This window comes from Schistocerca serialis, chromosome 11, assembly GCF_023864345.2.
Source record: "Schistocerca serialis cubense isolate TAMUIC-IGC-003099 chromosome 11, iqSchSeri2.2, whole genome shotgun sequence".
Taxonomy (NCBI): Eukaryota; Metazoa; Arthropoda; class Insecta; order Orthoptera; family Acrididae; genus Schistocerca; species Schistocerca serialis.
This window is the reverse complement of record NC_064648.1, coordinates 103,610,203-103,626,829: the sequence shown is the minus strand read 5'-3', so window position 1 is coordinate 103,626,829 and position 16,627 is coordinate 103,610,203. Positions and strand designations below refer to the sequence as shown.

The 16,627-nt window shown below is 41.8% G+C and overlaps 1 protein-coding gene across 1 annotated transcript in view; it reads left to right on the top strand.

Annotated features, from left to right (window-relative positions):
* The window catches only part of LOC126426676 (phosphatidylinositol N-acetylglucosaminyltransferase subunit A), a 136,175-nt gene extending 119,986 nt beyond the window's left edge, over window positions 1-16,189 (top strand). Inside the window, exons 9-11 of the mRNA XM_050088568.1 lie at window positions 4,708-4,891; window positions 11,898-11,988; window positions 13,550-16,189. Of these exons, the coding sequence (XP_049944525.1) occupies window positions 4,708-4,891; window positions 11,898-11,988; window positions 13,550-13,654 (380 nt within the window). The 3' untranslated portion in view covers window positions 13,655-16,189. The remainder of the gene's footprint in view (window positions 1-4,707; window positions 4,892-11,897; window positions 11,989-13,549) is intronic.
* Window positions 16,190-16,627: the final 438 nt, after the last annotated feature.

The window sequence follows — 16,627 nt, the reverse complement described above, 5'->3', positions numbered from 1 at the left end:
CTGACTCTAGATATTGACATAATTTCTAGAAAGTCTGACTAATGGGGTATGTCTTTAAAATAAAATTAAAGTCGTAGGGATTCTAACTTTCTTGCTTTATTGAGAAGATTCTCAAAAAAGCTTCTAGAAGTTGTACATTTACATACTTTACGCAATATTCTTATTATGCGCATATACGGAACAAACTCCCTTAAGTTTGGATGCACTGCTCCAGAAAATTCTATAACAGAATAGGGAAATAAACAAAAACGTGTGGCAAGCCAAGACTTGTGTCTCTAGATCAGCATGAGAGATATTTGTGAGGGCATAACAGACTGAACTGAGCTTCTCAGATAGTCGCTCTGCGTGTGATCCCGTTTCAACTTGTTATCCAGCTGGACAACAAAGAAATTTATGCATAGTGCTTCATTCAGTGTATGACAGTGTCTGCTGTTGGTACTAATAGGTCATAGTTGCTAGTTTGAAACTGCATAGTATGAGTCTTTGTATGAGTCAGGCTTAAACTGTTAGCTGTAAACTACTTGTAGGTACTTCAGCTGTTAACTGAGCTGCGTCTGCTGTTATCTAGTTTGGATACTCGTTAGTATGCTTGTCATCAGCAAACATTACAGTGTATGAGGATTGTCACAGGTGGGGAGCTGCAGCTATAATCATATGGTTCATTAGATATAAAATAATTTTTAAAATTTGTGGATATACGAGGGTAAGTCAATTATTATCCGCAATTTAGCTATATTTTTGTTTATTTTGGTACGTTGATGACACATGCTTCATTTATTTGTTGTTATATCTTTGCAATTTTCAAGCTGCTGGGTTAGTTTCGTTATTGTTGCTGTGCTGTTAATCGTGGCTGCTCTGCTGTCTATTTGCACCAAAGAAGGGCAGTGTTCCTTAATCTGTTTTTTGTGGTCTGAAGGTGTATCAGGGGCCGAAATTCATCAAAGATTTTTGGTACAGTATGGGAACAATGTTTTTGCCACAACGAAGTGTCTACGAACAGGTTGAAAATTTCCGAAACGGTCGCACAAGTGTTATGCACTATGAAGGAGCCGGACGACTGTTTACCACCACAAATGAAAAAACCATTGAGCGTTCATTTGAAATGATTCTCTTGGACGAATAACTATTGATGAAGTGGCACATTGTCTGCAAATTAGTCATGGTTCTGCCTAGGAAATCATCCACAACAGACTTGGGTTTCATTAAATTTGTGCAAGATGGGTCCCAAAACAACTCGCACAGTTGCATAAACAAATGCGCTTGGACATCTGCAAAAAGCATTTGGATCACTACGGTAATGATGGGGACAACTTTTTAGACAGGATCATTACTGGTGACAAAACATGAATCCATTATTATGAGCCGAAGAGTAAACAGCAGAGTATGGAATGGAAACATCCAATTTCACTGTGCAAGAAAAAGTTCAAGACCCAACTGTCTGCAGGAAAACTGACGCTTACGGTTTTTTGGGACGCACAAGGTCCAGTACCAGAACATTATGGGGGAAAGGGGCACAACAATAAACAATGTACATTACAGTGAGATGCTTACTGCCAGGCTAAAGCCAGCAGTTTGAAGCAATACTGACGATTGCTGTCAGAAGGTGTTGTGTTGTTGCACAACAATGCCTGTCGGCATACTTTATCACTATCACTTATTTTGTCCACTCAAACAGGCATTGAGAGGCCGTCTATTTGCCTCGGACGAAGCAGTGAAAGAAGCGATGCATTCCTGGCTCGCAGCTAACTGAGAACCTTCATTTATGAGGCCATCAGGAAGCTTGTACAACAATGAACCAAGTGTGTTGAAACGCAAGGAGACTGTCGAAAAATGATGTTCTTGTAAGTTTCCTGTTTGATGACAATAAAATTTTATAACTACTTCGCGGATAATAATTGGCTTACCCTGCTATATACAATATTAATTTAATCTTGTGAGTATCTCTGCTTCTTATGAGCTCATTGTAAGTTGCTGAAAGCCAGCCTTTCTTTCAGGTTAGTACACTTGTCTAGTAGTACTGCCCACAAGTGATTATTCTGACTGTGTGTAATGTTTTTATTTCTGGCCAAGAAATGTCAGAAATGCAACATAGAATTTTTGGGAGCTAAGACTTACTGCTAATCAATCTTTCTTTCTTTATTATGTCAGCTCACTCGACAACCTCTTCAGAATGAGCCTCTTCTCTCGGAGTGCTGCAGTTACTGCTGCAAGTTAAGAGTACAAAACGAAAATCAGATTCTTAAAATAAATATGATGCTTCTAATAAACAATGTATCATATATCGTACTTGGGTTGTTTCAACATTTGGGCATCACTGTTATATTGATAAGGACTGAATTGAAAAATGGTCTGTCTTATTTAAGAGATTACTGGTTGAGTATATATCAAGCCTCCTCATGTCCCCATACATTGAAGGCATGGTCACAGCTGCTCTTCCTCCATGACTTGCACTATATCTCTTGAGGCAGGGTCTGCCAGACTGGTGGGTACTGTGAATGTTGTAGAACATTTATTGTCAACCTGGTTTGCAGATATATTGTGTCCATCCATTTCATAATACACATTCATAAATAAAATATACATCAAAAACAGTAGGTTATACTAACTCATTGCAAAAATTAACTTTTTATTGTGGCAATCATCATTCTTTGGTTTGGAAAATGCTTGTGCAATGTATAAGTAAAACTATAGTGTTGTCTAAACCCTACGTTACGAAAATAGCTGACCTATGTACCGTAATGTAACAGTTTAATATTTTATTTAAGTTTATGCTGTTAAGCATTCCTAGCAGTTTCATTGTAATATCCTTGTACATTAACTATTATCTAATATATTTTTTTTTTTTTCTTTTTTAAATATTGAGCATTGTCCTGCAATACTGTGCTGGTACTGTTGCAGTATAACATTTTCAGTACCTGTGAAACTAGGTTTGTCCTGCTACCTGGGCAACAGATGCTTCTATCCATAACGATAATGTCTTTCCCCATGTGCTACATACAAAGGGTAGTCGTAGTTTTGTCACCTCAAGAAAAGAGAAAACGCTCTCTCCATCCAAATGGGCCTGGGAAGGCTTGACATTACTGACCGACTGCCCCGTCCTCCTCAGCCGACAGGTGTCACTGGATGTGGGGGTGGAGAGGCACACGGTCAGCACACGGCTGTCTCGGCCATTGTCAGTTTTCGTGGCCAGACATGCGACTACGTGGTTGAGTAGCTCCTCAATTGGTCTCATGAAGGGTGAGTGCATCCCTCTGGCCAAGAGATTGGCACACCAGGACGGTCACCCGTGCAAGCGCTAGCCAAGCCCAGCAGTGGTGTTACCACTACAGCAAGGCCATTAAGAAAAAAAAGGAGGGGGAGATGGAGAGATACGGGGGGAGGGGTTGTTGTTATTATTGTTCTTGATACCATCACCACACCACCCCTCCCCCACACATCTACATTTGAGAGGAACATTGAAACCGTGCACCAGTAGTATAGCAAGCTAGAGGTCCCAAACCGAAATGGGACAACCTGTAGATAAATTGGAGTCCTGTGTGGCAGTTGGTTTGTGGCACAGGCAGAAACGTTGCAGCTGCATCAGACCGATTCGTATGACTCTTGTAGCTGTTTGGGTTGAGTTGACACAGCTGCAATGTTTCCACGGCTGCCAAAAACTGGTTACCACATGATACTCCATTTCATCAGTGGGTTGCCACATTTTGATTTTCCTCCTAGAGCACGCTTACTACAGTACTGTGGTGCAAGGAGTTCATTGTCCACTATGACTGCAGGCATGTACGCGGTAATGTAGTGTATTGTTGTCAGTGGTGGGAGGGAGACACCAAATACATCACTGAGTTTGGGGCCAATTTCCTCTATTTCAATGAGGATGGAGCCACTGAAGGCAGAGCACGCTGTGTTCTCGTACAATACTTTTGTCCTAAATGAAGAGTATGTCGTTGGGACATTGCGGGTACTTCGGCACTGTTGTCCTGCAAAGTTGTATCACTGTATGACACACAGATTGGGAGATATGACACCGTAAACATTGAAGAAGAAGAAAAAAAAAAAAAACCTTTCGCTTCAAATGGAGCACATATTACCCTGTTTATAGTTGCTCAGTGCTTTCTGATGAGACCACTTAGCGACTTTTGACAAACTGCAAGTCTGATTTCAAACCTTTTTCTAAACTTTTTCCCACTTAGTGCATAAAGGCAAATATTTAACACATCATTTCATTTTTAACCAGGTGTTTGGAGCTGTTTCGTACATGGGAATTCGCTGCTTTAAACAATTGGGGGTTCACTTATGTAAATCTAATAAATAGTATTTAACACTTGATCTCTATAAAGCATTTTTTTTCCTTATAAATCAAAATACAAATGTTCATTTGAAAACTGTCATGTAGTCTAGTCTTGGAGTACCTATACAATTTTTACGCTCACACTTTCCTCCATTACTAAATTGACAATTCCTTCATACCTCACAGGGTGGCATAGGAACCAATCCATTCTTTTAATCAAGCTGGGGTATAAATGTCTTTTTTTCCCCGTTTTGACTCAGTACCACATTAAGTACTCAGTTTACCCTCGTGATCTACAGCGTTTCGAAACTTGTTCTCTTCTCGTATGATGTTATTGTATGCATTTCACTTCTGTGTGAGGCTACATTTCGTCTTTCGGCCACTTGTCCTGCTACAGAAACTGACACCCACTCTTTCTGCAGCTCTCCTGGAAGGCATGGAGGCAGCTCTGTCGGACCTGAGGAGCGGTCGGGGCCCGGACCCCTGGAAGCTGCACGCCCGCGTCTCTGCGCTGTACAGCTGGCCCGACGTGACGCGGCGCACCGAGAAGGTGTACCGCACAGTCGCCAGTTCCCCTACGCACACATTGGGGCACCACATGAGAAGGTTTGTACCTTGCACGATTAATTTGATGTCCCGTGTAAATGTAGCTCTTCTCTGCATAGTGAATGGCACTAATTTTGGAACACGATAGTGTAGCTCAGTAAAACGAGTGGGAAACCTGCATAGGGTGGTGCCACCTGTGTGTTTATGCCTGGTAAATGGCGATTTGATACAGTAATAGTCAACACTCAAGTGTTCTTACAAAGGGAGTGCTGCCTGCACGTCTGTAACTTGAGCACGTGAAAGGCGGAGATCCCGAGTTTGAGTCTCTGTCTGGGACACAGTTTTAATCTGCCAGGAAGTTTCGTTTCACTGCACACTCCACCGCAGAGTGAAAATTTCATTCTGCTCTTATATTGTTATCGACAGAAACTCTCTCTCAGTTTTAAATTTCAGTCAAGTAATGTAAGAAGTCCATCTCATTTGTAACTCATCTGTTGAGTCTTCAAACATTCATTGCCATATAAGTCATTGTCATACTGTCATTTACCTGTTGGGCACAGAAATGAGATGGGAAAATGCTGCGAGCTTTCAGAGGAATTGTCCTTCGGAGCTAATAGAATGCATGTACGGTTTCGCCCTTGCTCTCTGTCGTACAACACTGTAGCTCGAACGGGATGAGATGTCTCATCTATTTGCGCAGAGGGGGGGGGGGGGGGGGGCAGCAGGAGGGAGTGGTCAGAATGCGATATGCGATATCAGTGAGCTTGCCAGATGGGGAGGAGTTGTGTCCGGGACGTGATGGTGTGGAGGAGTGCATTGGGATTGGGAGGTAGGGCAGAGGAAGAGAGAGACTGCGGGTCTTGAAGCCAGGGCTGCCGGAAGAGGAGGCCATGAGGATTACCGGGTCAAAGGATTTGTAAGAAGGACAACTGCCGTTCACATAAAGCTGAGAATCAGCTGTCAAAGGGAAGGGTCCGGACGGAACAGGTTGTAAATCTGTCACTTAAAATAGAGTATGTTCTGCTTCTGGAGGGTCGATTGTACACTATCTGAGCAAAAGTATCTGGACACTTCTCTTATTATGGATGGTGCACCTTTTCCCTTTTGGATGACTTCAACTGTGCTGGGGTCACTATCAGTGAGGAGTCTGGATGTCTGTGGAGGAATGGCAGTCCATTCTATCTTAAGACCTGAAACCAGAGGAGGTAATGATGTTGAACCCTGGAGTCTGGAATGAAGTAGACATTCTAAATGGTCCCAAAGGTGTTCCATCGGGTTCAGGTTGCAACCCTCAGCAGGAAAGTACGTTTGGGGAATGTCGATTGTCTGCAAACTGTGGTGCCCTTTTGTGCTGTCACAATCGATCATAGTCTCTGAACTGTTCCTCTACTGTACGCAGTACACGGTGCTGTAATTTTTTTGTATCTTTCCACATTTAGCATTTCTTTAAGTGAAGTAAGGGATTGAACCCTACCCGTGAAAAACACCCCTGTACCGTGCCTCCTCTGTACTTCACTATCGGCCCTACATTCACGCGCAGGTAATGTTCTCCGGACATTTGCCAAACCCGAACCCAGACCCTACCGTCAGACTGCCGAAGGGTACAGTAAAATTTGTCACTACAAATCACTAGTTTAGAGTTGTCCAGTGGTGTGGCTCTTCACACCACTTCAAGAATATCCTATCTTCTAAATGCACACTCCACCGCAGAGTGAAAATTTCATTCTGCTCTTATATTGTTATCGACAGAAACTCTCTCTCAGTTTTAAATTTCAGTCAAGTAATGTAAGAAGTCCATCTCATTTGTAACTCATCTGTTGAGTCTTCAAACATTCATTGCCATATAAGTCATTGTCATACTGTCATTTACCTGTTGGGCACAGAAATGAGATGGGAAAATGCTGCGAGCTTTCAGAGGAATTGTCCTTCGGAGCTAATAGAATGCATGTACGGTTTCGCCCTTGCTCTCTGTCGTACAACACTGTAGCTCGAACGGGATGAGATGTCTCATCTATTTGCGCAGAGGGGGGGGGGGGGGGGGGGGGCAGCAGGAGGGAGTGGTCAGAATGCGATATGCGATATCAGTGAGCTTGCCAGATGGGGAGGAGTTGTGTCCGGGACGTGATGGTGTGGAGGAGTGCATTGGGATTGGGAGGTAGGGCAGAGGAAGAGAGAGACTGCGGGTCTTGAAGCCAGGGCTGCCGGAAGAGGAGGCCATGAGGATTACCGGGTCAAAGGATTTGTAAGAAGGACAACTGCCGTTCACATAAAGCTGAGAATCAGCTGTCAAAGGGAAGGGTCCGGACGGAACAGGTTGTAAATCTGTCACTTAAAATAGAGTATGTTCTGCTTCTGGAGGGTCGATTGTACACTATCTGAGCAAAAGTATCTGGACACTTCTCTTATTATGGATGGTGCACCTTTTCCCTTTTGGATGACTTCAACTGTGCTGGGGTCACTATCAGTGAGGAGTCTGGATGTCTGTGGAGGAATGGCAGTCCATTCTATCTTAAGACCTGAAACCAGAGGAGGTAATGATGTTGAACCCTGGAGTCTGGAATGAAGTAGACATTCTAAATGGTCCCAAAGGTGTTCCATCGGGTTCAGGTTGCAACCCTCAGCAGGAAAGTACGTTTGGGGAATGTCGATTGTCTGCAAACTGTGGTGCCCTTTTGTGCTGTCACAATCGATCATAGTCTCTGAACTGTTCCTCTACTGTACGCAGTACACGGTGCTGTAATTTTTTTGTATCTTTCCACATTTAGCATTTCTTTAAGTGAAGTAAGGGATTGAACCCTACCCGTGAAAAACACCCCTGTACCGTGCCTCCTCTGTACTTCACTATCGGCCCTACATTCACGCGCAGGTAATGTTCACCGGACATTTGCCAAACCCGAACCCAGACCCTACCGTCAGACTGCCGAAGGGTACAGTAAAATTTGTCACTACAAATCACTAGTTTAGAGTTGTCCAGTGGTGTGGCTCTTCACACCACTTCAAGAATATCCTATCTTCTAAATGCTGAAATGGGTGGTTTGTAAGGATGTAACAACTTGCTTGACTGTAGTGCCCCATTCTTTTTAACTTTCTGCACGTGATCGTTGTGTTAGCTGGACAGTCCGTAACACATTGCAACCCTTAGTGATTCCTCCTGCCTTCTCCATGCAATTTTTTTATGATGTGAGGTCTGCCCTGTCTCGATTTAGCTGCGGTTGTTGCTCCGCGTTTCCACTTCACAGAAGCTTCACACACAGTCAAATTGAGCACCTTTAGATGGATTGAAATGTGTGACAGATTTGTTCCTCATGTTTCATTCGCTGTTTTGTCTACATTTGTAGTATCTGAGCTCTCATGACAAGCCCATTTTGCAGTTACTGCTTCTCTACCTATGGCACATAGTCCCCCCCCCCCTGCGGTCGACATCTATATAAGAGAAGTATTGGACAGTTGTTAGATCGGTTACTGCTGCTACAATGGCAGGTTATCCAGATATAAGTGAATTTGAATGTGGTGTTATAGTTAGCACACAAGCGATGGCAGCATCTCCGAGGTGACAATGAAGTGGGGATTTTCCCATATGACCATTTCACGACTGTACGGTGAATATCGGGAATCTGGCAAAACATCAAATATCTGATATCACTGCGGCCAGAAGAAGATCCTGCAAGAATGGGACCAGTGATGACAGAAGAGAATTGTTCAGCGTGACAGGAGTGCAACACTTCTGCAAATTTTGCAGATTTCAATGCTAGACCGTCAGCATGTGAGCCGTTTGACAAAACATCATCGATACGGGCTTTCGGAGCTGAAGGCTCTCTCGAGTACCCTTGATGACTGCACGGCACGATGACTGCACGGCACAAAGCTTTACGACTCGCCTGGGCTCGTCAACTCCGACATTGGACTGTTTATGACAGGAAACGTGTTTCCTGGTCGGACAAGTCTAGTTTCAAATTGTATCGAGCGGATGGACGTGTATGGATGTAGAGAACTCCATGAATCCGTGGACCCTGCATATCAGCAGAGGACTGTTAAAGCTCTGTATTAGTGTGAGGCATGTTCAGTTGGCGTGATGGGCACCCCTGATATATCTAGGTACAACTCGTGACAGGTGACACGTACGTAAGCATAGTGTCTGATCACCTGCATCCATCCTTGTCCACTGTGCATTCCAACGGACTTACAAAATTCCAGCTGAACAATGCAACAACCCACAGTCCAGAATTGCTACAGAGTGGTTCCAGGAACACTTTTCTGAGTTAAAAGACTTCCGTTGGCCACCAATTCCCCAGATATTAACATTATTGAGCATATCTGGGATGCCTTGCAACATGCTGTTCAAAAGAGATCTCCACACCCTCCTACTCTTAAAGATTTATGGACAGCCGTGCAGGATTAATGGTGTCAATTCCCTTCAGCACAACTTCAGACATTAGTAGAGTCCATGCCAAGTTGCATTGTGGGACTTCGCGTGCTCGTGGGGGCCCTACACGATATTAGGTAGGTGTACCAGTTTCTTTGGCTCTTCAATGTATTTCTCTGGTCCACTATTTGATATGTATAGGGGTCAACAGACAATATCTACATCTACATAGATACTCCGCGATCCACTGTACGGTACGTGGCGGATGGTATGCTGTACCACTATTTGTCATTACGTTTCCTGTTCCACTTGCAAATAGTGATGGGAAAACTACTTTGTATGAGCTCTAATTTATCATATCTTATCTTCGTGGTCCTTAGACGCAGTGTGTGTTGGCTGCAGTAGAATCGTTTGGCAGTCTGCTTCAAATGCTGGTTCTCTAAATTTTCTCAATAGTGTTTCTCAAAAAGAATTTCACCTTCCCTTTAGGGATTCCCATTTGAGTTCTCGAAGCATCTCCGTAACACATAACGCATTGTTCGAATCTGTCGGTAACGAATCTAGCAGCCTGCCTTCGAATGGCTTCACAATGTCTTCCATTAATCCGAGTGGTACGGATCGTGCAAACTCGAGCAGTACTCGAAAATAGGTTGCACCAGCATCCTATATGCGGTCTCCTTTACAGTTGAACCATTCTTTCCAAAGTCGGCCATTCACCTTCCCTACCACAGTTCTCACATTGTTGCTCCATCTCGTGTCACTTTGCACAATTACGCCCAGATGTTTCAACAACTTGACACTGGAAAGCAGGATACTAGTAATACTGTATCTGAACATTACAGGTTTGATCTTCTACTCATCCACATTAACTTACATTTTTCCGTGTTAAGGGGTAGCTGCCATTCATCACACCAACTAGAAAATTTGTCTGTCTTCTTGTGTCTTCGTGCAGTCACACAACTTTGACGCCTTACCGTACACCTTGCCATCGTCAGCAAGAAACCACAGATTGCTGCCCACCCTGTCAAGTGGTCCTATCACACTCCTGACAATACCCTTGTCTCTGACGAACACTTACTGGCGAGGACAACATGCTGGGTTCTATTATTTAAGAAGTCTTTAAGCCACACACATATCTGTTAACTTGTTCCGTATGCTGGTACCTTCATTAACAGCCTGTAATGGGGCACTGTGTGAAGTGCTTTCTGTAAATATAGAAATATGGAGTCTACCTGTTGCCCTTTATACGTGGTTCACTGTCTATCGTGTGTGGAAAGGGCTAGCTTGAGTTTCGCACGAGTGATGCTTTCTAAAACTGCGCTGATTTGTGCGCACGAGCTTCTCTGTCTCGAGTAAGTTTATTATATTCAAACTGAGAATATGTTCAAGGATTCAACAGCAAACAGAAGTTAGCCAAACTACTTTCGATTAGTGTGACATCACACCTGTTGACATTTCTAATAAGCCGTGGGAAATATTGTGAATGGTGGTTTGAGAAGCACTACTTTTGATTTAAATTTCCATTTATTCAGTATGGATTGTTTTACGTGCGAGAATGTGGGATTAATTTCTTAAATTGCAAAGTATTTGAATCTCATTCAAAACTTAACCCTTTGAGGACGCCACTTAGAAAAAAATTGGGCCCAGGAGACCAGCCATTTATGCCAGTATTTAAAACTTAGTGACTCATTTGTGTTTGATACATCTTAAAGGGTAACACACACTAAATAAAAGACCAAGCTTTAAGGTTATTATTTCGTATTTATTTTAGTTCTTTCGTATTGCAAATTATGAATAACGATGGCAAAAAGTAAAATCATCCGTTAAAAAAAAAAAAAAAAAATGTGATGTGAATTCTTGAACAATTTCAAAACTAATTCACTTTTCTGTGGAAAAGTGAAAGTGCTCAATGGAATATTTCTTCAGCCAAGTAACTCACACAATGTTCGGTGTGCAGCAGTGCAATTTTTTTTGGTGCTTCTCAGAAATGTTCGGATTAAGCTGTGCTCGTAGGATCCTGAGAGACCCACCCTTCGAAAAAACTGCAAAAAATTATTGATTATCAATATTATCTGTGATAGCTTAGCTTTCCTTATGGTTATATCTTATTTGCATTAATTTAAACTTCCTTTTTATTCGACACTTAGTGGTGCTTAAGTCGTATTGCTATTGGCTGACTACCTCGCATGTCCTACACTCTGAATATCTGCTCTCATTGTCTGGCAAATCGTGGCACGAGCTATGATTTGCTGACAAAAGCACTTGGCTATCTCGATTTCAGTGCTTCGAAAGCTACCGTGCTGTATTTGGTGGATTTCATATTTATGCCTCCATAATAAAAAATATGCGCTGTGCATGTTGCTGCACTTCAAATATCTTTGCAAAACACGTTACTTTTTTTTAATGGGTTTTGTTTCCTAAAGTGCCTAGAATTTCTGGCTGGTGTGCGAAATCCGAGCGAAAATATGTTGTCACTTATCATGAAGAAAATGTACTTTCACCAGGGTTGTAGTGTATTTTAACCTGGGAAAAAGTATTTTCACGTGCAAAAGAGCATTTTTAGCCAGTAAATATGAAAAAAATTTTCTTTTCAGCATATATACCCTGTCGTGGTAAGATGGCATTTGGCACTAAAGAGATTGAAAGAGGGGAGAACTAGTATAGTGGTTGTGGAGGCTCAAGTGGCTGTGTGTTCGGTTGCAGTTACGCTGCCAGCGGCGTGTGGCCCTTCCTGCTGGTGATCTCGCTGTGCCACCTCGTCCTGCAGCTGCTTGACTGGCTGGTGCCACGACAGGTGAGTGGCTGGGGTTGTGTAGCCGTCTGGTGTAATGCTACCCTCATACGGGACGTGTGCCCACTTTCACAGTAGTGTTTGCTCGTGTCACACAGAACACGATTTGTTGTAATGGCACTGTTTGACAGTAGTTTCCTGTTGTAGTTGACACACTAATCACACTGTTGCCAGATTGAACTTATACTCATCAGTGGAGTGTGTGCCTATTAGAAACTAACTGACAGATTAAAGTGGTGCGCTGGGTGGGGAATCTAACCTAGGACGTTCGTCTTTAGCAGGAAAGTGCTCTACCAACTGAGATATCTGAGCACGACTCACCTTCACAGCTGTACTTCAACCAATACCTCTTCTCCAGAAACACATGCCCTCAAAAAGCAAAGGTCCTGCCTGGGTTTGAGTCCCTGTCCAGTACTCAGTTTTAATCTAATGGGGAGAGGTCTCCAGCGATGGGATCTACTTTCAAAACTGTCTGTACGTTGACGTAGGGTAAGGTAGGTCACAGGTGTTGCCCCCTACAGTCATTAACACTGATGGTCCCTAGTTTGCTAGTAATTAACGAAAAAAATTTGGAATTTCACATGACTATCAGTAGTGTTAAAAAAGTAGTGTTATGAACTGGTAGTGTGGTATATTAGATAGGGTAAGGCTGTCATGTGCAAAAAGTCATTGGTTTGAATCGTGTCAGCTACTTCAAATTTTTATTATTTTTAAATTTTTGTCGAAATAACTTTATACATTAGTTTATTCAGTTAATTGGTTTAAACTTAACTTTTTATTTCGATGCCTTCGTCAAATTATTTTAATCGTCATATCAACTACTTCACTTGGTCTAATTTTTCTTTGTTTAATTCATTTTCCATTTGAACTCTTTATTCACGTGATTTTAATTTATTTTATGTATTAAGTTCGATTTAATTTCTTTCGTTTTATCATTGTTTTTTCATCCATGTTATTGCTTTCATTAATTCTAGACCATATTTTGCTTGAATTTCTTTTCACTCATAATACCTTCTTTTGCTTAAATCTTCATCTGCGTTTTGTCCATAGTGCAATAGGAATTTAGGTTGCGGTTTAAATGTTTGTATAATGATTACCATCCAAAGCAAATTGTACATTTTATAACAAAAATACATTTTTGACACAGTTGCACAGATATAGATAGATTATTTCGTATTTTGTTTGGGACTTGAGCCGAGTGAGAGACTGGTGATAGATGCGAGCTGAGGGGCTAATGCCGTACATTACTCGTTTTGTAAAACTGAATTGTGATTCCGTCCAGAGCTGATGACTTTGTTTTCAACTCTTTGTTGTTTCCCTATGCCAGGGTGCCTATTACTGTGTCCTCCATGCGAGAGTCTGTGCGACCGTCAAATGATGTCTTATTTGTAACAATTCTCCTGTGTGAATGATTTTTTGCTTTATAGAATCGAAAGTAAAATAATTTGCAGTGCATTTTAGCGAAACTCTATCATAATTTCCTTGTTAACAATGCAATATTTATTTTATTTTCTAATATAAAAAGCAATACGTTGAAATTGTCATAATGAAATTCATTTTGCAGTACATAGACACTGCTCGAGACTACACCAACCCCGGAAGAGGAAACTGCGCAGCTGGTGACCAGTGGCAATGGAAGCCGCAGGTGCGCAAGAAGAAGCCCGCGTGATATGCCGGCTGCGTCCTGTCGTCGCCGAAGGTGAACGGCCTGTCGAGGCTGAAGGTATTGTCGGTGATATGTGGCAGCAGACCGTACACACGAGAAGAGGGGGGGGGAAGGTCCTGTGATGAGTCGACAGCTTGTACTTTCTGCCTTCAACAGTTCTGCCTGGTGCATAACGGTGGATATGCAATTTGGATCCACTAGTTGCAAATGTGCAAAAAGCTATTAGCTTGTGGACAGCTGCGTAGTGTTTTGATGTAATGTAATGTTAATGTTGTGATACATTCCTAGTCACAAGAGCTCAACTATTTTGGTATGCCTGTTTTGTTCAGACATGCATCAAAGTACAAAAATAATTTAGTTACATATATCTCCTCTCTCTCTCTCTCTTATAAATTGTGTGTGTGTGTGTGTGTGTGTGTGTGTGTGTGTGTGTGTGTGCGCGCGCGCGCGCGCCAACCAATATTTTTTTCCACAAACCTGTCCTAACCAAAATGGCGTTGTCAACCAATACCACAGCATATAAAGTGTTCTGTGTTCAGAAGTTTCAGAAAAAGAATGCAGTACCAACCAACCTTTTTAGACATGACTGTGCAGTCAACTACCCCTCTCTTGGCTGTAGCTCCTATGAACTTTAAACATTACAACTGTGGTTCTGCCACGATTATTGTGACCCATTGTCAAAAATTGTTTTGTTTCACGCAACTGGCCTCTTTTACTATAGGTGCCAATTTTGAGTGATAAGAAGCTGGCCTGTTTTCTCAGCTTATCACCTGAAGATGGCCTCTTAATTCTGAAACTGGTCAGTTATTATGTGCCATTGAATTGTAACATCTGAAAAACTTTTGACCCCAGCAGAACCATTAATTTAACCCTTAAGAAATCAAATTCATTTTCAGGCTACATCTTTTTAAAATGTTGGATTATTATTTCACTCGCTAAATGTATTAAAATGAAAAAGGTCATGGAGATTCATTAGGAGGCCTTATTCCATATAAGTATGTTAACTTTACACACAAAATACCCACAAAGGAATGGTTGTTGCTTGAAGAGCCAAGCTGAACTACTAATAACCTACAACCTATAATAGCAGAGACAGTGGAAACTTCAGAGGTTAACATATTTACAGATTTGGGGTGTGAGGTATCACTTATCTCACGCATTTTTTAACTCTACAGAATAAACAGCACTTACCGTTATTGCCAGTGACTGGAGTATACATAATCGGGATAACTGGAACAAAAGTAACTTGTAAAATACGAAACTTGAGTGAACTGTAGTATTGGGCATACGTTATTTTGTCAAGCACTATTAGTAGTAGAGAATATTAATAGAGATGTACTGTTTGGTTTAGATTGGTTGTTAGTTTAAAGTCATCTTAAACTTTGATGAACATCATCTTTGTTACGGTAGAGGGGACACTAGATGCTGGACGCCATTTGTAACAAATCGCCTCATAGAGGAACAAACAACAGTGTGTCAGTGTCTACGATTAACAGCTACGTTTCCGACTTAGTGGTAGTGTGAATCTGGGTTATTCCAGTTTATTCCCCCAAACCACCTTCCACTTCTTTACGAGGTGATTTACTTGGAATTTGCAGCTACTCTTCTTTACTGGATAGCCAGCTGCTGGAAACCCTCTTGACTTACTCTCAATCGAATAATGCTAGGTACAGACATTTTTAGACTTTCTACTTATGAAATAAGTAGACATGCAAACTTTGCTTTTCATCGGTTAACGATGTATTTGGCTTTCAACGCACAGTAAAACTCTCATTTTCAACATATACAGGGTGAGGCATAAAGGATGAATGGTTTCCAAATGAACAATACATAGTTATTCAACACTGTGCAACATGCCTCTGTCTATTTCGACGATTTCCAAACAAACGGCTTCCTTCAATTCTCAAACTGTACGTGGTTTATACCCATACACACATGATTTGAGGTAACCCCCACAAAAAGTAGTCGCACATGGATAGGTCAGGAAAACGAGGAGGCCAATGAATTTCCCCGGCCCGGGAAATAACTCTACCATGAAAAATAGTCTTCCATAGTCAAACTTGCCATGTGAGCTGTAGCTCCATCCTGCTGAAACCACACTCGCCAAATAGGAATAAGTTTTCTTCTTAATTCAGGTAGGAAGAATTCGGTGATCATCTCTCTATATCGTTCAGAGATTAGGGTTACAGTGTTCCCGTACTCGTCTTGGAAAAAGTATGGACCAATAACATCTGTATCTGTCGCAGCACACCAAACAGTCACCTTGGGACTATGTAATGGTTTCTCATGCAGTAGTTTTGGCCTTTCACTGGCCCAATAACAACAGTTGTGCTGATTTATCATTCCATTGAAATGGAAATGAGCTTTACCACTCCTAAGCGAAATAATGTTATCATTTTATTCAAATATGTCCTCCATTTCTCGGGAAAAATTTAGCCTCTGTTCATAATCTCTTGAGTTTAATTTTTGCATAATGGCTATTTTGTAGGGATGAAATTTCAGGTTAGTATGCAAAATACGCCTTAATGAGGCGTAGCTCAGCCAAATGTCTTCTAGCAGATTGACCACTACTCTGGGAGTATGGCTTGCCGAACTCTTACTCATGCTGCACTGCAATGATAGACTCACTATTACACACACAACTATCGTAGCTAAACACACGATGTTGCACGTCCACGGCTCCATGACCTTGACTAAACAAAATGGCACAATCTACCAATCACATTACCACATCACTCGTCCCACTCCGACCACCGAGCGTGAATACTAGCTGTTCTAAAAATGTCTGTCCTTTCTGCCTAAACCTACACATCTCTATAGTTCCTCTAGGCATGTCAAATATCTGTTCTTAATATTAATGAGAGCCAGAGCTAACACTAATTTTTTTGAAATGGTTAAATTGTCCCATTCGTAAAGAGATTCAAACTTAATGTCATACCTCAAAAACTACTGAACTTGGAGCAAAACTTTTTCTTT